The sequence below is a fragment of the Crinia signifera genome, chromosome 19 (assembly GCF_055691185.1).
Source record: "Crinia signifera chromosome 19, ASM5569118v1, whole genome shotgun sequence".
Lineage (NCBI taxonomy): Eukaryota > Metazoa > Chordata > Amphibia > Anura > Myobatrachidae > Crinia > Crinia signifera.
In genome coordinates, this window is record NC_139226.1 from 131,732,816 (window position 1) to 131,756,981 (window position 24,166).

The window sequence follows — 24,166 nt, forward strand, 5'->3', positions numbered from 1 at the left end:
TTCTTTTCTCTAGCGAAACATGGCTAGTAAAAACATTGCCCTTTCTTATTTGTGGAAATATAGGAAAATATATATTTTTTTCTGTGCATGAGTCTCTTGCGTGATTCCTGTCTAAGTTACAGCAGCAGCCCAGACAGGAACACGTTTACCCATTACGTATGTGCATTACGGTTAGACACAGGATAGAAGGAAAATGAAAAGTATGGGGAGAGCTGGGAGAGTAGAGAAAAGCCCCTCTGGTTATTTTTGCTGAAGGTATTCCTAGTGTATACATCACTTCTTATGTCACAATATACTGAAATTTAAAACCGGAGATAAGAATATTTGGCATCATATTGAAGTGTAAATAAGTTGACTGTCTCATTAGCGTATTTTAATTGGCACTGAATGCTTGCTGCAAGAAAAATCGGATTTTGCAATTAACATTTATGCATAATTTCCTGGCTGTTATTAGCGGTTATTTAGAAATTGATTGGGTTAAGCCAGCATTCACAAGAATTCAGACAAAGCTTGGCTGCATCCCCTGTATGTACTGTAGATGACCGTTTACTTTAATACAGCCTGGAAGGAGTTAAGTGAATGCCTAGGGCGGGACTGGTGGGGAACATCTGCTGCAAATAAGTCACTTTCCCCTGGGTTCTTCGTGCAAGCGTCACAGCCGGCTCCACCCGTCATTGTAAAAACATGACGCGTCTAAGTTGTAATATTAATACATCTGCAGCCAAAAGTTACTGTAATTTGACACATTAGTATAAGTGATACTTTCTCAATTCCCTGACCTTCCCTAGCAATATATAGCCGTATTATCCACCCTGTATAGACCACTTTGCAGCCTGTCACCATATAATATGACTCCGGACATCTACAAGGGAATCCCCTATAGAGTGTGTGCAAGCAGGTGTTTGTGTATTACACTACGTATCAGAGTGCAGTGTGTCCATAATTTACATGGACAGTCCCAGGTGTTATAAAACTTTGCCCAGAAAATGCTCCTCGTTTTCCTGGATTTATGATTCTCAGGTTTTTAATAAGATAACATTTACTAAATGCAAGGCCCGCTGAAGGTGCGTACACACTGGGCAACTTTTTTTAAATCGATATCACACATTTTGGCCTTCTGATCGATATTGTTTTAAGTATTGCTCAGTGCAGTGATGGCTAACCTTGACACTCCAGCTGTTGTTGGACTACACATCCCAGCATACCCTGTTACAGTTTTACTATTTGGTCATGCTACCGATGCAGGGCATGCTGTTTTCTGTCCTGCAACCAAGATATTATCCATTCAGCCATCTTAGAATCACATCCAAAGCCTTCAAGTTTATTTAACAGTGGGACCGTGTCATAAGCCTTACTAAAGCCTAGGTAAGCTACATCTACAGCCCCCCCCCCCCCCCCCAGTCAAAAAAGTCAATAAGATTTGTTTGATATCCCCCCAGTAAACCCATGCTATTTAGAATCCTGTAAGTTGCTGGTTTTGAGATATTTTACAACTCTTTGTTTTAAGAGTTTATCCATCAATTCCCTACTACTGATGTAAGGCTCACTGGACGGTAGTTGCTTACCTCTTCTTTGCTTCCACTTTTGTGCGGTGGGACTACAGGTATCCGCCCCCCCAAACACCGGCTTCCTCTCAATCACACTGCAGCTCCATTGCGTTTACAATCCATATGCATTTCCAGTGGCTAATTCACCTTGAGCATACAGTGTGTATAGTACGTACCCGCAGATTTTCGATAATAGCTTGATTTGCAAACTGTATGATTAGCGATCCAAGCTGAATTAGGCCCATTCTCATGTTGTGCTGAAGTACAGCAGGCTTTTAGCTTTAATGTGAGGGTATTCACATCTAAATCAGGTGAACGGTGTAGAAATTACAATGGTTTCTATATGTGCCTCCCACTTTTTAAGGGACCAAGTCTATGTTTAAGTTTTTTTTTTCATTATATTGGTTAAATATTTGATGAGTGAGGAAATCAAAACAAACTAATGCTCTTTCTTAAGGTGCACGCACACTGAGCGATGGTATGAAAATCGCTGACCAATAAATCTCTCAGTGCATACACACTGAGCAATTGCCTCCTGGCCCAGTGACTTTCACGAGATCATCGCCTGCCAATACACACTAGGAGATTTTGAGCTCAAAACGTGAACCGTGACCCACTTTGAGCTCAAAATCGCCTGGTGTGTATGAGCCTTTAAACCCCCCCCCCCCCCCTTATATTATGACTGGGCACACCACTGATAATGATTTTAGAACATTATTAATGCAAAATCTATGATTTCTTTTTTTTTTTATAATGAACCTCTTGCACTTTTTTCACTAAAGCACTATTTCTTGTACATTGTGCTTCACCCTCTCTTCTGTCGCTTTCTTAAAAGAAGTATAATTGCTCAGAAGTCGCATTGATGCCTACAGAGAACCATCTCTGTTTAATACACAAAATATCATGTAGGATTTCTATTTGGTTGCTATATATAAAATGTGTGTTATTTGCCAAGAAATATTAGTAAAAATCTGCTATGTGACATCTGACTAGACTGAGTATTCATCTCACAGTTACGCTATTTATTTATTATTATTTATTCACAGTTTCTTATATACAGTAGCGCACATATATTCCGCAGCGCTGTACAGAGAATAAATATGTGCCCATTCACATCAGTCTTTGCCCCAGTGGAGCTTACAATCTATGTTCCCTACCACATGTACACGCACACACAGACATTCTAGGGTTAATTTTGTTGGTAGCCAATTAGCCTATCAGTATATTTTTGGAGTACCCAGAGGAAACCCATGCAAGCACAGGGAGAATATACAAACTCCGCACAGTTAGGGCCATGGTGGGAATCGAACCCATGACCTCAGTGCTGTGAGGCAGTAATGCAAACCATTACACCATCCGTACTGCCTGACTTGCTGGCTCATTTAGTACCTGGCGCGTTGGCACCAGGGACCGATGTTTTTGCCATGCACATAATTGCTTATGCGTATATACAAGGCTTCTGTGCGGGCGCCTTTGCCGACTTGCGTAGTCAGCGTGGCGCTCACAAAAGGGGGTGGGATGGAGGTGGGCAGGGGGAGTTTGCATGTGAACGCCCCCTGCCCCGCACACACAGACATTCTAGAGCCAATTAGCCTACCAGTATATTTTTGAATTGTGGGAGGAAACCGGAGTACCTGGAGGAAACTCACGCAAGTACGGGGAGAATATACAAACTCCCCACAGTTAGAGCCAAGATGGGAATCGCACCCATGACCAAATTTTTTTTTCAAAAGTTACAAATGTATTTAGTTATGACTGCAAGATAATTGTGTCCCCCATAGTAAATGTACTGTATTTATATACAAGTGGGTGTAGAGGTTAAAGTGAGACAGAATTGGTTGGAATAGTTGCAGTCTGACCCTACACTTGTCGGAGCAGGAGCCAAACTGCATCAATTCCCGGAAGTGGGCTTCAATTATGTCCATTTAGACCTAAAGCTTGTGTCAACCTTCTGGAAATGTTAACCTAGGGTATGTTGACCATTTTCAGGTGTCGACTTAGTCACTGTTTACCATATGTGGTCACCTAGTGACTGTCGACCTAGACATACAGTACCATAACCATGCAGGCAGAACACAGAGCCTAGTTTTGACTGTCTGCAGCTACCCAGTTAGTTTTATCCCTACATACCGACCCTAAGGAGACACGGTTCCACCGCCTCCCCAGGACCACTTTCAGCCCTGCGTGGGTGGGTATTTTCTTTACCACAGGGTTCCATGACGTGTGTGCGTGGCTGTTTATGTTTTTGTGCCGCACATTAGTTGTGACGATTGTTACATTAACCATTCAATAACATGCCGGGACCTGTAATGTATACGTCCATGCAATATAGCATCGCATTGATGCAGGCCGCACAATCTTTCAGGTGTGTTCCCAGCTTAAGGGGGTTATTCAATCACTGGCGACCATCTCCCGATGGGGGAGATGGCTGCCGGGCCCTATTCAATGCTGTCTTCCCCGACAGCATTGAACAGGGGATCTCAGCAGAATGAGCCCAATTTCACAGTCAGCAACGGCCGAGAGACAAGCTCGCCTCTCCCCAGCTGCAGCTCGCGTTCACGCCCCCTTCTTGACCCACTGTAGGCGTGACATTGAATCCCACCTGCGATTTCTCAGTCGAGCAGACTGAGAACAGGACAGTGTCACGACTGTCAAGCAAGATTCTGGATTCTGGAATCCAATCCAGCGGTGTTACTTTATAAAATACTTGTACCATTCTCTATTTGATTTATCTTTACTAGGTGGTAGCAGTTAATCCACTTTCTTACAATAAATGGAAGTACACGGCACATATTAGCTGTGTGAGGTATGTCCATGGATTTTTCAGGGTGTATATTAGTTCTGTGCTTTGGTTGGGACCATCCTGGTCCTTACAGTAGTCTCAATAACTGATTATTGTTGTAATTGATGTCAGTTTAACAATACAGAAAGTGGATGTAGAGTATATTCCACCTGGGCCTTTTTCCTGTGAGTTGCAGCGCCCTCTTGTGCTCAATACTGTGCACAGCAAACTGTGATCATCGTAGTATCTAGGACTAGGGAATCAGTAGGCAACTTGGAAGACTGTGGGTGGGCCTCTAACCTTCAGAAAGGCTTCACATTGATCTTAATCCTACTATAAACTTAAAGTAATACGTTTTATTAATGAAATATACAACAATCTTTAACAAGATATCAGCATTCTTTTTAAAACAAACATTACGAACACTGGGACGACGTCCCTGAGCTGCTGGAAAAGCGACGGGCACCGCCATCTACGGCGGCGCTGGGCTTCCCTGGTGCACCCCGGCGGGACAGGCAGCAGGCTGTTTTAGGGGCAGGGCGCATTTTGCCCTTTAAAAATCGGGCAGGGCGCAGCGCCCCGCTAAAACATCCTTTGATAAAGCTACCTGGTGTAGTGAAACGCGTAAGGAGACCATTGCAGCCTCCCCACCCAGTGTCTGTGGATTGCAGTCCTGACCTTTCCATTTGGACCACGAATTTCCCCTTCCCCCTCCAAAAGTGGATACAAAGTGCCGGTTCATCCATTGAAGGTTGAGAAATTTTTCCATCACTCACAAGGAAATTCTGCAGCAGGAGTTGGTTATTTGTGCCAATCTGGGCCACTCCAAGCACAAGAACTGCAACAAGTGATTCTCCCTCGGGATGATCGTTTGGGGAACCCCTCTATCTACTTATGGGCCCATAATACAGGACTCTCCAGGACACATCAAACTCTTTGGTTGGTGAGGAACCACAGTATCACACAAATCTTGTGTGTCATTTTATATCATTTTGATTGTTCTTATGTTTGCTGGCTATATAACCAACATTTTAGCAGTGTATTAATCTTTAATAAACATATTGTGATAGTTTAACCAATCCGCATCATATATATTTTTACATTATAAGCGCTGCTACACTTTTTTCTTTTATCCCTTTACTATACAGGATTGATCATCCTGTTCTTAGCAGCAGCTGGGCAAGACCACTCCCGGTAAGCGCCCCTGAACCAGTCTCTCCTTGTGAGGACTGGTTCTCCCAGCCTTGTACCACTACAGTAAGAAAACATAAATATACACTAGTAAAGGGACCCTGTATGCTAGGGGACCAGGGCTGTCTTAACGGCATTGTGGGCCCTATGCAAAACAATGCACTGGAGCCCCTACTAAAATCCTAACATCCTGCGGTGTCTCTCTACCTGCTATCAGCCATCCAGCAATTAGCAGGTTACAGCCAGTAACTGTCTGGCTGCAGGCCTGTACAGAATGTTTCCCAGCAGTTCTAATGTTGTGTAATTCACAACCAAAGCAGCCGGGCTGCAATCACTACTAGCCTCACAAGAAACTCCAGAGGGACCAGCAAACCCCTGCTTGAAGGCCCCTAGAATTGTGGTGCCCTAGGGCAGCTGCCCAGTAAGCCCGTGCATTAAGATGGCCCTGTAGGGAACCCATCGGACCATCCCACGCTCATTCCGTCTCTTTCGTGCTGCATTTGCTGTGTATACTTACCTCTTCCCGGCACAGAGTTGCTGTAGTGGGAACTGCTGGATGTACTATAATATTATTATACAAATTGTAGACATAAATAAAAGGCAACCAATTTCGTTAATCCAAACATAACATATGACAATTCTGTAATAAAAGGCTCACAGCTATGGGAGAAATACAAGTGCTTTGTGTGCCAGCAGCCACTAGATGGCGCCCAACCAAGCAATTAAAGTGTTGCTTTGTCTGGGCAAACACTTCCGCTGGCACTGATATTACTGTTATTACTGATGCAGATCCCCTTCAGTTTTGGTTACAGGATGTGATGTTCAGTGAGGGCGGAAGTTGTTAGATGCCCTCACAACGTTTTGTATTTTATCTGTAATTCACCTCTCCGATACATTGTACATACACTTTAATTGGTGTCATTGATTTTTGGTTTCTATTCTTTTACAGGGACCTACAATTTTGGGATTTTACCTTCAAAAGTAAATCATTTGCTTACAATCAGGTAGGGAATTTTTGCTTATGACCGAGGCATGTTTAGCATGATTATAATCATTTTCCTCAATAATAATGACGTGGTCTACAGCAATAGTGGTCGGTGATTCTTTCATTAAAAATAAAACTAATATTTATTATGGTTTGTGCGCGGTCATCACTAATCGGAGGTGCAGCTGTTTCCAAACTTTTTTGAATCACGACACCTTAGAGTAGAATTTTTTCGGTTGCCGGTTGATGCTCCGACAGTGGGGATCCCGACTCACAGGGGCTATTCTCCCTTGTGGGGTCCACGACCCCCATAGAGGGAGAATAGAACCTGTGGTGAGCTTAGCGAGCCACTGGGCCCGCAGCATGGCGAGCGCAGCCCTGTCGGAGCACCGGAAGTTGGGATCCCGACATCGGGATACTGACTTTCGGGATCCCCACTGTCGGAGCCCCATACCACACCCAATTTTTTCATGGTGCCCCTATGTGAAAAGTTTGTGTATATATGTCATCCTTGGGGTCAGTTATGTGGTGAGGGACAGCATTTGTACACATGTTTTATGATTGGCAGCCACCAGCACTGGAGGCAGCCACCCGAGGATGGTCTAAAGCACCCCAGGGTGCCACGGCACACAGTTTGGAAACCACTGCTCTAGTGATTGTTCAAAAAACAAAATGCATAGGGCTTTTCCACAACAACAATGTTTCTCAGTCCACCAGATTAGAAGGAAATTAGGTACTTGTGAGTTATCCGGGCTGCCGATTTTTTCATCGCGCCCGAAATCGTGGGCATCGCGTCGGTCGTGGCCGTTATAAGGAGCCGCGACGCGATGCCCGCGATTTCCCATAGACAGTAATGTTAAAAGACACGATGGACACGATTTCCGACACGATTTCCCATAGACAGTAATGTTAAAAGACGCGATGGACCCGATTTCCCATAGACAACAATGTTAAAATAAAATGACAATGGAAAATTGGCCAATATGGGCATTTCACATTGTATATGTTTTAAAAAAAAATGTTTCATGGCTCCCCACCACCGTTAACGCCACCCCGCTATTGACGCCAACCCGAAGCGTGGCGAGCGCAGCGAGCCCGCGAGGGGCGGCGGTACGCGTCCTCCGACCTTTTCATACCCCTACTATCCACTAGGGCGTGGAGTGAGAATAGAATAGTGTGGCGAGCGCAGCGAGCCACCGAGCCCGAAGCGTGGCGAGCGGACGCGGACACCTGTGAAGCCCGCAAGGGCATGCGGATACCTGTGAAGGTATCCGCGTCCCCTCGCGGGGCTCGCTGCGCTCGCCACGCTTCGGGCTCGGTGGCTCGCTGCGCTCGCCACACTATTGTATTCTCACTCCACGCCCTAGTGGATAGTAGGGGTATGAAAAGGTCGGAGGACGCGTACCGCCGCCCCTCGCGGGCTCGCTGCGCTCGCCACGCTTCGGGTTGGCGTCAATAGCGGGGTGGCGTTAACGGTGGTGGGGAGCCATGAAACATTTTTTTTTAAAACATATACAATGTGAAATGCCCATATTGGCCAATTTCACATTGTCATTTTATTTTAACATTGTTGTCTATGGGAAATCGGGTCCATCGCGTCTTTTAACATTACTGTCTATGGGAAATCGTGTCCATCGTGTCTTTTAACATTACTGTCTATGGGAAATCGCGGGCATCGCGTCGCGGCTCCTTATAACGGCCACGACCGACGCGATGCCCCCGATTTCGGCTAAATCGCGGGCATCGCGTCGGTCGGGTGTCCTTAAGTTAAGGACAAAATCGGCAGCCCGGATAACTCACAAGTACCGGAAATTACTTGATAGAAGTGCGGTACTTGTGTATTATCATGGCGCCCATCGCATTGCATCGCATACCACTAATTAAGGTATGCGATGGGATGCGATGGGACCCGATTTGAAGGTTTTAAGAGCCGAGTGTACAACTTTAATATTGCGTTGCATCACATGCCATTCAAATGGCATGCCATGCGATGTGACACGATCATAGACAATTTTACATTGTACAGCCACTCTGATGGCTGATTCCTATGTTAAATGCACCCCCATACCAGATTTTTTATTGTACAGCGGCCCTGATGGGTGATTACTATGTTAAATGCACCCCCATTGTTAACGACACCCCACTATCAACGCCAACCCGAAGCATGGCAAGCGGCGGCGGTACGCGTCCTCCGACCTTTTCATACCCCCACTATCCACGTCGGCGTGGAGTTGATTTTATATAGTGTGTCGAGCGCAGCGAGCCACCGAGCCAGAAGTGTGGCGAACGGACGCAGAATACATGTGAAGTAATCCGCGTCCGCTCGCCCCACTATATAAAATCGACTCCACGCCGATGTGGATAGTGGGGTATGAAAAGGTCGGAGGACGCGAAACGCCGCTGCGCTCACCACGCTTCGAGTTGGCGTTGATAGTGGGGAGGCGTTAACAATGGGGGTGCATTTAACATAGTAATCACTCATCAGGGTGCCTGTACAATTAAAAATCGGGTCTGGGGGTGCATTTAACATAGGAATCACCTATCAGGGTGCCGGTACAATTCAAAATCGGGTTGCATCGCATCGCATGCGATTGGATCTCATGCGATGCGACCGATACAATGCCCTACGATGTAAATCGGGGGCGCCGTGATAATACACAAGTACCGAAGTGCCAACATCCAGTCAGTTTCTAAAGGGCCATATACACTGGGCGATTTTGAGCTGAAAGCACCTCAGTTTTGTCATTTTGAGCTGCCTTCAGCTCAATAGCCGTCCAGGCCGGAGGCTGCCGTTCACGTGTTGGTATTGCCAGCAGATGAGTGACAGGGTGCATGGCTTTTCCATATGAAAAGTCGTTCACCCCCGGGAAAATCGCACAGAAGAGCGAATTTCGCTGTGTGTATGCATTGAGCAATTTCCAGCCCAGCAATTTTCCCCATCAGCGCTGTCCATACACGTTGGGCTGTCTGTAACTGTCATGTTGGAATAAATCTCACCTTAAAGCTGGGAATATACTATACAGCCAGATCTGGTTGGTTGGAATGAAATCTGGTAATGGATAAGAGCAAGTTGATTATTTGTTGCTCTTAAGGTGCCCACACACTAGAACGATTTTTTTTGCCAATTGGCTGATTTCCGACCGATAGGCCGATATCGTAAATCGTCCGCTATCGGTCGGATGTGCACTCCCGCGGATCTTTTGCTAAAAATTCTGATTTAGCAAAAGATCCATAGGAACGCAAATGGGATCTTAAGAGAGAGAAATCGTTGGTAAAGATGTGCGCTTGCCTGAAATCTTTTGTCCAGGACGGACAAAAGATTTCAAGGCTTTATTCGCAGATCTTTCTAGTGTGTGGGCTCCTTTATCAATTACCAGATTTACATTCAACCAGCCAGACATGGTCAGATAATTGTATAGTGTATGCTACGCTTTAACGTCCGATCCATGCATTTTGGTCACAATCCTTTGTGATAATGTTAAGATGGGCATACACTAAAGATGTGCAGACTCGGATTCCAGAGATCCGAGCCCCCACAGACGTCATCATTCCGAACCCGGTTCCGAGCAGCGCTCGGAGATTCCCGCCTGACTCGGGTCCGTCCGCGTGGTCAGAACGTCATCTCCCGGCGCCGGATTTCGCGAGGCTTTAAATAGCGGCTGCTGCACCCGCCATCTTCACTCCAGTCGAGTAGTGGGTTGGGAGAGAGGGTGTGTTGGTGCTGCTGCTGGGGCTTAAACTGGAGCTTGACCTTGAACGCAATATTTTTTATTCGCTGGTGCTGTCTCTCAGTGCTGCTGTGTAGTCTAACTGTGTACTTGTAGTACTACTGTCTCCTCTGTGCGGTCTACCTCTGTTGTGCTGTAATTATTTTATTCGCTGGGGATGTCTCCCTCAGTGCTGCTGTGTACACTGTTCTCCTCTCTGCTTAGGAGAACAGTCTAACTGTGTACCTGCAGTACTACTGTCTCCTCTGTGCGGTCTACCTCTGGTGTGCTGTGCTGTAATTATTTTATTCGCTGGGGCTGTCTCCCTCAGTGCTACTGTGTACTCTGTTCTCTTCTATGCTTTGGGTGGGCTCTCCCTAGCAAGGAGGACAGTCTAACTGTGTACCTGTAGTACTACTGTCTCCTCTGTGCTGGGGCCTACCTCTGGTGCTGTGCTGTAATATATATTATATGAATAATTAATTATATTATATATAGTCCACTGGTGCTGCCTGCACTGAATCTGCCAGTATTATTTAGTTACTCAGTCTACTGTTGCCACTGACAGTGCTACTGCCTACCTAGTGTACCTACCTAGTACCTACTAGGCTGCTATATCTAATTTAATTAAAAAATAATACCTGTGCTGCGTGGGACTGTAAAAAATAATTCCATGCTGCTGGTGCACTGACGTGTGCCACTGAGTGCCACTGCCAAGCAGTACCTAATAATAAAATTAATTATTATAAATTCTGCTGGTGCACAATACTAGTATTGCTGACGTATCTACCTGTCTTGTGCCTAGTACTGTCTTAATTACCTGTCTGGTGCCTAGTACTGCCGTATCTACCTGTCTGGTGCCTAGTACTGCCGTATCTACCTGTCTTGTGCCTAGTACTGTCTTATGTACCTGTCTGGTGCCTAGTACTGCCGTATCTACCTGTCTGGTGCCTAGTACTGCCGTATCTACCTGTCTGGTGCCTAGTACTGCCGTATCTACCACTGCAGTGCCACTCTTACATGAGCCACGTGTTTGTGCCGCACACTTGTGTGGCTTAGCATAGTTATCCAGCTACCTCGGTGCAACCTTTTGCCCTAAAAACAATATTGTGAGGTGCGAGGTGTTCAGAATAGACTGGAAATGAGTGTACATGAATGTTATTGAGGTTAATATAGCGTAGGAGCAAAAAAAAAAAAAATCAGAACCCAAAACCCAAAAAATCCAAAACCCGAAAAATGGCCGATGCACATCCCTAGCATACACACTACATTTACCTGGCAGATCTGACAAACATCAGCTGATCTGCCAGACAATTGTCCTGTGTATTGTCAGCCCTGATTAGTTGGTTGAAAATGCTGAAATCTTCAAACTTCCATCCAACTTGTTGGATGATGGGACGGAAATTATTTTCCTGTATGGGAGCAAATAACAATCATCAATTTGCTCACAAACCCAGAAAAATGGACAAAAAATATTCAGTCAAATTGTTTAAATAAAACAGATTCAACTACAATAACTACAGTACCTTGTCTGAATGACTATTTTTGTCCATTTACAGATTTTGGGAGCAAATTACTGAATAACCGTTTACATTTGTTCCCATTTTTTTTCCCATCCAACCAACTAGTTAGATAAAAGTTGATCTAGTGTATGGCCAGCATTAGACTATTGTATTATCTGTACTGGCTGCGTTGCGTCCTGATCTCATGTTTCATGATAAATGAACGGGGAATCTGCATTCACTTTCAGGTCAGGAGGATGACAAGTGCCCTGGTTGCTGTGGGGCTGGGTCACCTCTCACCACAACAAATTAGACTTCACCTGGAATCTCGTGAGCCCCCTCGTTTCTCAGAAAATATCCTTGCTCCACCCTGTGGTCTGTTTCTAAAAGAAGTTGAATATGATAATATAGGTGAGTACTGAACTAGATGCCAGGTTGGCCAGAAACCTTTGCTCCTGCAACCCTAACAACAAGGATTCTGGGAAAGCGGCATGGTCAGTAACTCTGTATTCTGTAGAACCTTAACCCTTTACTGCCAACATCTCTGTGAGAGATTTTCAAAATATCTGCTAAAAATGCCAGCGTCGCACACATTTGCTATATAAAGTCAAATACAGAATGTTGTGTATAAAAAATTATATTTCCTATAGAAGGCAAACAATCTGCAGACTGCACTGCCCCAGCGGCAGTGCGATCAGTAGCCCATAGCCCATTCACATCCACCATAGAAACCGATGGGGGATGCGGCCGACAGCGGTGCAGGGGGGATCGCAGCAGGGATCGGAGATTCCCACTGCAGTCCCCCTTTGGTACATTAGGGTGATACGTAATATCTGCTTGATATTGTTTTGATAAATGTGGCCCTGAATGTGGGAAACAAAGGTTCAGCATCTAGGATGACACCTGGGCAGTATTATCAACAGAAATCGGTATGTCAGGCCAGTAGCCGTTATTGGCTGGTGGAAATACTACAAACTTTAAATGTTAGGTTTGAGGTGTGCAGAGGAGAAATGTAGAGAGATGTTCAGTAAAACGAGTAGAGACGTTTAGGATTCGCTGCACACTCGCCACTGCCCGCCATGTTCCGGAGCCTCGCTGTCCCCCCTATTCAACGTCGCAGGGGCTCGCTGCCCCTGACGGCGAGTGTGAGGACAGTGGCAGGCAGGGAGATGGAAGTCTCCCTACCTGCCCCAGAACGTATGCGGGGGGGAGGTGGGCTCCCCGGGAGCCAGGCAGCTCCCCCAGGAGAGCCAGCAGGGGACCAGGTATTCACTGCACCTGATCGTGCCTATGTAATGATCGGGTGCAGTGATTATATGAATATCTAATGAGTGGCTCTCGGGCCCCCTTTTTTTTTTTTTATTAAATATATATTCATGTGCTGTAAGCACATGAATAAAAATAGCATGCCCCTTCACAGAATAAAATTCCTGATTTTTTGACACCAAATGTAAAACAACAACAACTTTATTTTAAAAGTTCACTTTCCACTTCACCATGAAAAGATGGCGATTTGCTACACAGCGACACATGGCGAAAATCACTTAGAAAGACGGCGAGAAGTGCACGTTGAATAGGGTGATTCTCTTTTTGACCCAAAAAATCACCTTCCAACGCAAAAATAGCACAAATTCGCAGTGAAACAGGGCGAATTATCCTCATTGAATACTGCCCTCAGTCTGCTCTCACCCTTTTCATTCTAATGTAATAGCTACTTTTTTCCTTCTAGTTCCATCATCCACTTTTTTTGTTTTATTGCCTCTTTTTGTAATTCAATAAAATGGCCTCATCTGGAATACTGTGTCCAGTTCTGTATAGGTCATTGGTACGGCCTCATCTAGAGTACTGTGTCCAGTTCTGAAACCCATATCTCCTGAAGGACATAAATGCATTAGAGACTGTACAAAGAAGGGCAACTAAATGGTGCATGGCCTACATCACAAAACGTACCAGAAATTACTAAAAGATCTTAACATGTATTGTTTGGTGCAGAGAAGGGAAAGGGGGAAATCTTCAAATATATAAATATAGTGCAGGAGGGAAATTGAGCTGCTTTCAGCTCAAAAGCCGCCCAGTGTGTAAGGGGCAGTGATGAGCCCTGTTGTGCGCTGCCGCATCATTGCCGGCCTCCGATGATCATCTGTTGGTATTACCTCTATGGAAAGTTTCCATCCCTGGGAAAATCGCTAAAACGGGCGATTTTCAGCTGATTGATTTTCTAATCATCGCTGTCCATACACACTGGACCTTTACCATTACCTCTGTCCATGGATAAAATAATGGAGTTGCCATAACATCTGCTGCCCCCTACAGGCCTACTGTGGCTAATACTAGATTCTACCCGTGACCGCTCTACATTCACATGATGTTTTTTAACTACGGTATGTTTCCCATTTGTATTTTTTAGATTTAAAGACCGACGCGGCTGAGCTGGAACGATGTACGTTGTTGGAGGACACGTAATGATCGGAGACTTATTACTATCTTTCTTGGAGATATTATGGAATATAATAGTTTTTTATTAAATACTTTTTTTTTAACATTGTCGTCCTTTTATGGAATAAGTATTATGATTTACAGAATGTCCCAAAGGATATATAAAAACGAGGCACATAGAGAACTATGACATGAGGTACAAATATCATCACGGTAGGTGGTTCAAGTTGTCATTGATGTTGGCTGACTGGTGTACAGATCAGGGAAGCGCACACACAGCTATAGTGTACCCCCTGAAGGAGCGGGATTAGAAATCGGCACAAATGTCCCCTCGGGTCCGGTGCATGGTCCCGTGCTCGGTCCAACCCTGGACCTCCTTCCCGGCTGTGGGCCTGGGGAAAATAGGGGTCTCCTGCAATCCATCTCAAGTTGAGGACCACATGTGATGGTTCTCATGCGACCCTGCTGCCCAGGAAGGTCTCTGGCTGGTGATTGGCTGGGCATACACTGCTGCAAGAAATCGCAGTAGTGTATGCCCAGCTTTAGATGCGCTCTCTGGTTTTAGTAAAGACTCAGGACATGTGGCTATTATACCGGCTCTTCCACTGTAAATGTATAAACCTCACCTGCAGGACTTAGGGGGGTATTCATTGTGAGGGTCACGGCAGTCGAGCTTGCTCGACCGCCATGACAAAATCCCGTTCTCGGTCAGCTCGACCGAGAACATGCAGGTGGGATTCAATGTCCCGCCTGCCTGGGAGCGAGAAGGGGGCGTGGCCGCGAGTTGAGCCCGACATCAGCTTGTGATGTCGGGCTCATTCTGCCGAGATACCCTGCTCAATGCTGTCGGGGAAGACCGCATTAAATAGGGCCCGGCGGGCATCTCCCTGATGGGAGATGCTCGCCGGCGATTGAATAACCCCCTTAGTATGTAGCCGTGCATCATGTATAAGGCAGTATTCAATCGGCACTCACCTATTCAATGCTGCAGTTAATGACAGCATTGACGGCTGTCCGTTACGTCTTTTTTTTTTTTAAGACAAAACTGTTTTGTCATAAATGGCCCTGGATTGTCGAATCCTCACCTGTATTTTGACAATCTGCCGCTGTTTTCGCTGCTCAACGGACTTCCGACACTCAACAGTGGGAACAGTGGAATCTGACTGTCGAGTTCGTGTCGGAGCCGGCAAAAATTACCGGGATTCTGACTTTCAGGTACATTCCGACATTAGGAATCCCGGATTAAATACCCCTTAATGTTTATTAATAAGGAAGCATATGGCTGATCTGCTGGTAATGATTTTTAGAACAGCAATAATATATGCAGATAGATAAATAGGGAGAACACTGTGTGGTCACAACATTATAGGGAACCATAGTGCAGGTGATATTAAGCAGTGAAAAGAGTGTCGTTTGCCAAATAGAACCTGTGTGTTTATGTGTATGTGTTTGTGTTTTGTATGTATGTGTTTTATGGAAGAAGGTGCCAATTGGTTCTTATCTGCCATAAAATTAAATGTTTTTTTTGTCTACTTTCCCACTTTTTTAAGTCACCCATAGTGAGCGGAGTACAGTATAACACTATGGGGGTTGTGTGCCTGCCTTTCTCTCAGATGGTTAGGGGATATGATATCCTCTTTGGAATAACAGCAGGTGTTTTTACTGCCTGGGGCACAAGCCATTCTCACCCAGGGGCATCATTTTGTCTGCTTCATCTGGAAAGGAGAGAGGATAAAAGAGCAGGAGAGACGGCAGTAGGTAGAGCAGGAGAGACGGCAGTAGGTAGAGCATGAGAGATTGGCAGTAGGTAGAGCATGAGCGATTGGCAGTAGGTAGAGCAGGAGAGACGGCAGTAGGTAGAGCATTGATTCTAGAACTGACTACTAATAACATTGACATGTGAAGAATTCACAATCCTACTTCTTACTTCCCGTTTATATATCACACTGAAGTGAAGCAAACTCAATTGGCTTTTTAAGATTTGCATATATTATGTGATTTATAAAACATAGCTGAATGATGGAATACTGGGTGACGTTTTATAGATCTTGGACTCTGATTTATCCATTGGTTACATAGAGGGTGATTTGTGATGCTCAAGTCCTAACGGAGAATCACTATTCATTGAAAGTGAAGTACAGTGCTGTTTGGTCTTCCATATGCTTAGTCAGGTACGGAAATGACAGATTATGGATCAGACGTACACTACCGGCCATTCATTGCAATACACCACCATATTTGTAAAGGAAAGATAAACGTTATTAATGGTTGCCGCACATAAGTGGGTCGAACTACTATTGTAAGCCATGCCTGCACTCATTCATATCATATCAGCATATAGTTGTTGTAAAATACTCGATATCCAGAACTTGCTAGATAATTAGGTTTACAACAGAACAGTATTTGATCACCACAACTGTTCAAAACTTCCGCTTAAAGTCACATGGTTGCGTGCACTGACATCGCATGCATCCCTGGTGCTCATCCGGAACCGGAAACAGAGCTGAGGAGTTTCGGTGCCATTCTTCTGTTATTATAGTATATATTTGTGAGTACGACCAATGTGTTCCCAGGACGGAGTTATGGATTGAAAAACGATCTGCCTTTATCACTTGAGAAAAGAAGGCTTTAGTTTACGACAAATCGCCTGGCAAAAGAAGATTTCCCTTGGAGGGGTGCAGTGGACCCTGAAGAGACACGCCGAAAGAAACAGTGTGCGTGATCGCCTGAGACCTGGACAGCCTTGTGTGACCACAAAACAAGAGGACAAATATATTAGTTAGTATTAGACGGGAAAGGTTCCAAACAGATCCCCTGCGCTCATGACAACACAAGAGAAGAGTCAGTCACTACTGTCAAGAGCCGCCTCAAAGCCGCAGGGTTAAAGGGGTATGTAGCAGCCTGTAAATCAGTGCTGAGGCCCATTATCAAAAAGCTAAAGCACACAAGGACTGGAAGTCTAAGCAATGGAAGAAGGTTCTTTTCACAGACGAATTGTAGTTTGAGCTGTCAGAGAGGTCTTACCATATAGGTAATTGTCTTACATAGAAATAGAGATATGGTTTGATACCATCATTAATGTAATGTGATTCTAACCATAGTGTATATATGTATGTGTATGTGTATGTGTATATATATATATATATATATATATATATATATATATATATATATATATATATGGGATGCGGTCATTTGGTCTACTGCATTATGGTCGACAGTCATTAGGTTGAATCCATTAGGTCGACATGCTAAAAGGTCGACATGACTCTAGGTCGACATGATTCTAGTTCGAAAGGTCATTAGTTCGACAGGTCATTAGTTCGACAAGGTCATTAGTTCGACATTGTCTATGTCGACATTCACAAGGTCGACATGGAGTTTTTCACTGTTTTTTGAGCCAACATGTGCCGACAGGCGGTATTTCATGCCCTACCATCCACTAGGGCGTGGTGGGAGAATAAAATAGTGTGCCGAGCGTAGCGAGGCACCGTGCCCGACGCATAGCAAGCGCAGCGAGCGATGCGAGGGGATGCAGTGCACTTTAAACTGTGTACATGTCGACTGTGTTGACATTCAGGTAAAAAAAACAGTGAAAAACCCCATGTCGACCTTGTGAATGTCGACATAGACAATGTCGAACTAATGACCCTGTCAAACTAATGACCTGTCGAACTAATGACCTTTCGACCTAGAATCATGTCGACCTTTTCCCATGTCGACCTAGAGTCATGTCGACCTTTTAGCATGTCGACCTAATGGATTCGACCTAATGACTTTCGACCATAATGCAATAGACCAAATGATCCCAACCCATATATATATATATATTCAGCAAACAAAAATGCAGCACTCCAGCACGATTAAATTAATATCCTTTGATGACGACACATTGCTATTGGAACGTTGCTTGTTTTTACCACTGTTCCACTAAAAGGATTTTGATTTAATCATGCTGGCGTGCTGCATTTTTGTTTGCTGGTCTGTATAACACTTTTGTGTAGTTCGGGCACCCGCCGGAGGAACATCAGCTGTGGAGTGCCGGACCCCATTTTAGGTGATCTGATATCCTGCGGGACACAATGGGCCAAGGGCTCTCTCAAGTAGATAGAATATCTGCCCCCTCCTCAGTTACCTATATTTTTATTAATTAAGCAAATCCATATATACACTATATGCCTGACTGCAGCACATAACTAGACCCCTGGGGGTCACCAAAGATGCTTCCTGTAAAGCAGATGGTCTATTGTCCAGTTATGTTGAATGACAGGACACAACTGCTTATGTTAGGACTGTAGGAAAATTACAGTGGTTACGGTACTTGTTTCCTATCTGGGCGCCCACGATTTCAATCGCGGGCATCGGGGGTAAAATCGCGGGCATCGCGGCCGATAAAAAATCGGGTGCGATGGGCCAGACGCGATGCCCGCGATTTTCCCATAGAGAACAATGTTAAATGCCTCAATTTACCCGCGATGACCGCGATTTACCATAGGAAACAATGTTAAATGGATCAATTTCCCAAAATTATCATAGGGAACAATGGGAAATGTGGCAAAAACACCCCTGAACATAAAAATGTCCCCCCAAAAGTAGTTGACGCCACCCCGCCATCAACGTGAACCCGAAGCGTGGCTAGCGCAGCGAGCCCGCGAGGGGCGGCGGTACGCGTCCTCCGACCTTTTCATGCCCTACTATCCACTAGGGCGTGGAGTGAGAATAGAATAGTGTGGCGAGCCCCGCGAGGGGACGCGGATACCTTCACAGGTAAACGCGTCCCTTCGCGGGCTTGACACCTGGGAAGCCCGCGAGGGGACGCGTATAACTGTGAAGGTATCCGCGTCCGCTCGCCACGCTTCAGGCTCGGTGGCTCGCAGCGCTCGCCACACTATTCTATTCTCACTCCACGCCCTAGTGGATAGTAGGGCATGAAAAGGTCGGAGGACGTGTACCGCCGCCCCTCGCGGGCTCGCTGCGCTCGCCACGCTTCGGGTTCACGTTGATGGCGGGGTGGCGTCAACTACTTTTGGGGGGACATTTTTATGTTCAGGGTGTTTTTGCCACATTTCCCATTGTTCCCTATGATAATTTGGGGAAATTTATCCATTTAACATTGTTTCCTATAGTAAATCGCGGTCATCGCGGGTAAATTGAGGCATTTAACATTGTTCTCTATGGGAAAATCGCGGGCATCGCGTCGGGCGCCCAGATAGGAAACAAGTACCGTGGTTACACATCCAGACAAACGCAGACCCCAAAAACACAAAAACCCACCAAGCTCAGCACCTTAGAGCATCTGACCCCTGTAATCTGGGAAACATATTATCCCATGGGAATTGGCAGTTTCAGTTAGAGAATTTGGTATATGAGGAGAGAACAGAGAACAATTCAGAGAGTCAGGAGGAGGGATGTGAGACAGGCGCAGGAGAGAGAATGGAACTACAGTAACAAGCAATGGGCTGGAGTGAGAGGCTGACCGTAAACATGGTGGCTATGAATTTTCTTTTATTGGTATAGTTATGGAATGCTTAAGTCTACAATTTATGTTTGTTTTGTAGGTCTGTCAATTGTTTAAAGTAATTTTATGTAATATAAGCAAGGAGGCGGATATAAATATAGATAAAAGCATATACATCAATTACTGTGTTTAATGTATTCTGGGTACTTGTTTCCTAGCACGGCGCCCGTCGGGTCCCATCGCATACCATTACTTAAGGTATGAGATGGGACCCGATCTGACCCGGTATAAGGGTTTTTACAGTTCATATACAATTTAAAAATTGCGTCGCATCGCATGCCATTACAATGGCATGCGATGTGATTTCCCATTGATTCCTATGGTAAATGCACACCCAGACCCGATTTTTAATTGTACACCCACCCTGATGGGTAATTACTATGTGAAATGCCACCCCAGTATCCACGCCAACCCGAAGCGTGACAAGCGCAGCGAGCCTGCGAGGGGCGGCGGTACGCGTCCTCCGACCTTTTCATACCCCCACTAACCACTAGTGTGGGCGTTGATAGTGGCGTGGCGTTAACAATGGGGGGGGGGGGGGGGGGGGCATTTTACATACTAATTACCCATCAGGGTAGGTGTACAATTAAAAATCGGGTCTGGGGGGGCATTTAACATAGGAATCAGCCATCAGGGTGGCTGTACAATTAAAAATCGGGTCTAATCGCATCGCATGCGACACGATCTGATAGACCCGATACCATGCAATTGAACTCGGTGGCGCCGTGCTAGGAAACAAGTACCGTATTCTCTTTTGCCTGTAAATAAATATCAAACTTTTGGAGCTAAAATTACAAGTCTTGAACTCTTATATTTTGTGAATCAGGTTATGACAAATACTCTGCAAATTGTATTGTAAAGTCTATTAGAATATAATTGCAGATGTCAAATATATATGTTATTATATCAATACAAGATATAATAAATATATTTAGATAATATTTCACTCTCAATAATTATTATTGGGATAAGGGAGAGAGGTACTTGTTTCCTAGCACGGCCACACCGATTTACATCGGGGTGGTCGTGTCGGAAAAATCGGGTCGATCGCATCGCATGCGATTTGGTCGCATGCGATGCGATCGACGCGACCGACCGATTTTGGACCCGATTTTTTTTTTTTAATGAAATGTAAATCGGGTCCCTGGGACCCGATTTTACATTGAATTCAATGTAAAATATTGCCAACCCCCCCAAATTTAACGTCGTACACCCCACCCCACGATAGACGCCAACCCGAAGCGTGGCGTGCGCAGCGAGCCCGCGAGGGGCGGCGGTGCGCGTCCTCCGACCTTTTCATTCCCCTACTATCCACGTCGGCGTGGAGCGAGAATAGAATAGTGTGGCGAGCGCAGCGAGCCACCCAGCCCGAAGCGTGGCGAGCGGACGCGGATACCTTCACAGGTAAACGCGTCCCTTCGCGGACTTCACAGGTGTCCGCGTCGCCACGGACACCTGTGAAGCCCGCGAGGGGACGCGGATAACTGTGAAGGTATCCGCGTCCCCTCGCGGGGCTCGCTGCGCTCGCCACGCTTCGGGCTCGGTGGCTCGCTGCGCTCGCCACACTATTCTATTCTCACTCCACGCCGACGTGGATAGTAGGGGAATGAAAAGGTCGGAGGACGCGCACCGCCGCCCCTCGCGGGCTCGCCACGCTTCGGGTTGGCGTCTATCGTGGGGTGACGACGGGGACATCTATAATGTGAAATGGGTCATATTGGCCCATTTCACATTTTTCAAATTTTTTCACTATTTCAATGTCAAAAAATATTTTAACATTGAACCCGATGGAAAAATCGGGGGCATCGCGTCGTGACCATTGTTAATGGTCCCGACCGACGCGATGCCCCCGATATTTTACCTTTCCCGACACGATTTCAATGTTAAAATATTTTTTAACATTGAAGCCTATGGGGAAATCGCGGGCATCGCGTCGGTCGCGTCGGGACCATTGTTAACGGTCCCGACCGACGCGATGCCCCCGATATTTTATCCTAGCCGGCCAAATGGACCTGATTTCAAAGGAAATCGGGTCCATCGGGGGTAATCGTGTACCTTAAGTTAAGGTACACGATTACTCCCGATTGTGGCCGTGCTAGGAAACAAGTACCGGGAGATATGATTCCCTAAAACTCAGAGGCACAAGTTCATCCATGGTGTACCAGGTGAGCGCAGGCTCCCAGCATGCATTAAGCCTACAATGAAGAGGAGGTTTATTATGGTCTGGGGCGGTTTCAGATATGATCCATTGGTGAAAATAGAAGGAATCATGGACTCAATCACAACATCTTACAATATCAGGCATGTCCAAACTATGGCCCTCCAGCTGTTGTGAAACTACAAGTCCCATCATGCCTTGCCACAGTTTTGCTATAAGGAAATGCTAAAACTATGGCAAGGCATGCTGGGATGTGTAGTTTCACAACAGCTGGAGGGCCATAGTTTGGACATGCATGTCCTACATTGGCAGGCCATTCCCTATGGCAAGCGCGTGGGTTCATCCTACAGAAAGATAATTAACCACAAACATACCTCACATATTGGCAAAAATTATGTAGAGACCAAAGAGCGCCAAAATACATTAATAAAAGCTAAATTTAAGCAAATCATCTTTCCAGTTGTTTGAAAACCCTGTAAATGAATTTAAATGGGATTACTCCACTTCAATAAATAGGAATTGATCACAAAATAGGGTTTTTTTTTTTCTTGCGTCCCTCCTTTTTTTTTTTGGCGTCTACTTTTCAGACCTTCCTTTTTGTGTTACCTTAAATATGTTTGCATCAGAGGTTTCACTTTGTATTTGCACCGGGTTACTGCAGCCTTGAGCAATATTAATACCTTACCCTCACTGTCCATTTAAGTCCTGCAAAAAAATTCTAACCAAATTGACATACATCCAAAAATATATATATTTATTTTTTAGGTGATTTCCATATTCTTTGTAGTTCCTCAAAGGCAAGATCTGTTGTATATCTAGCTGTTTCTAACAGTCTGAGAATGGAACTTCATTCAGGTCAATGACATTTGCATGGCATAAGGGCTGTGCAGACAGTTTACTTCCTGTGGTTACCGTTACTCGTGGTTTGAACTGCAATGAAGAAAGTGGATTACTGCTACTGACACTGTGACAGCGAGACATTCACTACTGTTCTGGATTGCTCTGTGGAGTTTCAGCCTGCTAGACTTAGCTGATGAAAACCGTATGGTACTGTAAGTCACTTCTGACGTCTACTCCACTTATCCTTCAGTATTCTGATGGCTCAGAGGAGGCCCTCACAAGAGGCAAACTTCAACATCACCAACTTCAGTGAAGATTGCTACCTTCAGGCAGACTTCCAGTATGGATTTTTCACTGTAATATACAGTCTGGTGTTCATACTTGGATTACCAGGGAATGCTTTGGCCTTGTACTACTTGAGTCAACGTAAACAGCGTGCCAGAAGCTCAAACATCTATTTCATGAATATGTCCGCAGTGGATACTGTTTTCATATGCCTGTTACCTTTGCGCATTTATTACCATAACACTGGAAATAACTGGGTGTTCGGAGATGTGGCTTGTCGCATTGCAGGTACCCTTTTCTACGCCAACATCTACATCAGTATCGGCTTCTTCACCTGTATATGTTTGGACAGATATCTTGCTGTTGTTCACCCATTGAAGTACCTACGAATGAAGTCTACGCATTATCCCATGATTTTGACCATTGCCATCTGGATGATTTGCAGTGCCATTGTACTTCCTTTAATCTTAGGGGGTCCACTTGACAAAGTGCCAGAAAACAGCACGCGGACTTCCTGCTTTGAAAGCTTCTCTCCTGGGATTTGGCAGAGTCGACTTCTCCCTTATAATATTTGTGCCCTGATTTTTGGTTTTCTGGTCCCATTCATGGTGGTGGCGGTGGCTTTCCCAGAAATGGCGCGGAGAGTGTGTAGGATCAAAACAAGTATCCATCGTAAAGTGGCCTTGAGAATCATTGGATTTATTCTGGTTGTGTCTCTAATTTGTTTTTTGCCCTACAATGTCACGCACCTGCTACATTTCATTATGAGACTGGGTTACATCCAGCAGTGTGCAGCCGCCAGCCATATCTACAAGCTACGCCGAATCACTCTGGCCTTAGTAAGTCTCAACAGTTGCCTGAACCCCATACTGTGCTTCATCCCGTACTTAAGTCGTAGAATCAGCGCACCCATTGTATCCCATGCTAAGCAGAAACCGGTCATCCGTGATAAGACACTTAAGGACGAAGCCTTTAGTAGAACTATGCAGTCCACTCTATTACCAGACCATGTGGAATCTGGTGTTACCCTTCTAGAGGCAAAGGTTGAGTGGTCAGTGCTATAAATATGAACCAGAACTCTCTGTGTGCACTGTTGTACTGAGCACCCCAGCACTTAGAATTGTTTTACTCTTTGTTTTGTAATAATTGACCATGTGTAATGGAACAGAAAAGTGTATTTTAGCTATTTATTATTCAGTGGAGAACGGAGGTGAT

General features: G+C 45.3%; 2 protein-coding genes across 6 annotated transcripts in view; both read left to right on the plus strand.

The window, feature by feature from the left end:
• Nucleotides 1–14,252, plus strand: part of PUSL1 (pseudouridine synthase like 1) — a 110,274-nt gene extending 96,022 nt beyond the window's left edge. For all 5 annotated transcript variants that reach the window (XM_083163368.1, XM_083163367.1, XM_083163365.1 and 2 more), the window contains 3 exons: nucleotides 6,470–6,524; nucleotides 11,963–12,125; nucleotides 14,122–14,252. In XM_083163368.1, the coding sequence (XP_083019494.1) occupies nucleotides 6,470–6,524; nucleotides 11,963–12,125; nucleotides 14,122–14,177 (274 nt within the window). In that variant the 3' untranslated portion in view covers nucleotides 14,178–14,252. The remainder of the gene's footprint in view (nucleotides 1–6,469; nucleotides 6,525–11,962; nucleotides 12,126–14,121) is intronic.
• An 8,523-nt stretch (nucleotides 14,253–22,775) lies between these two features.
• LOC146042154 (lysophosphatidic acid receptor 6-like) lies at nucleotides 22,776–24,166 on the plus strand. Its single transcript, XM_083162072.1, has one exon. The coding sequence runs from the start codon at nucleotides 22,924–22,926 to the stop codon at nucleotides 24,013–24,015; it is 1,092 nt and encodes a 363-aa protein (XP_083018198.1). The 5' UTR covers nucleotides 22,776–22,923; the 3' UTR covers nucleotides 24,016–24,166.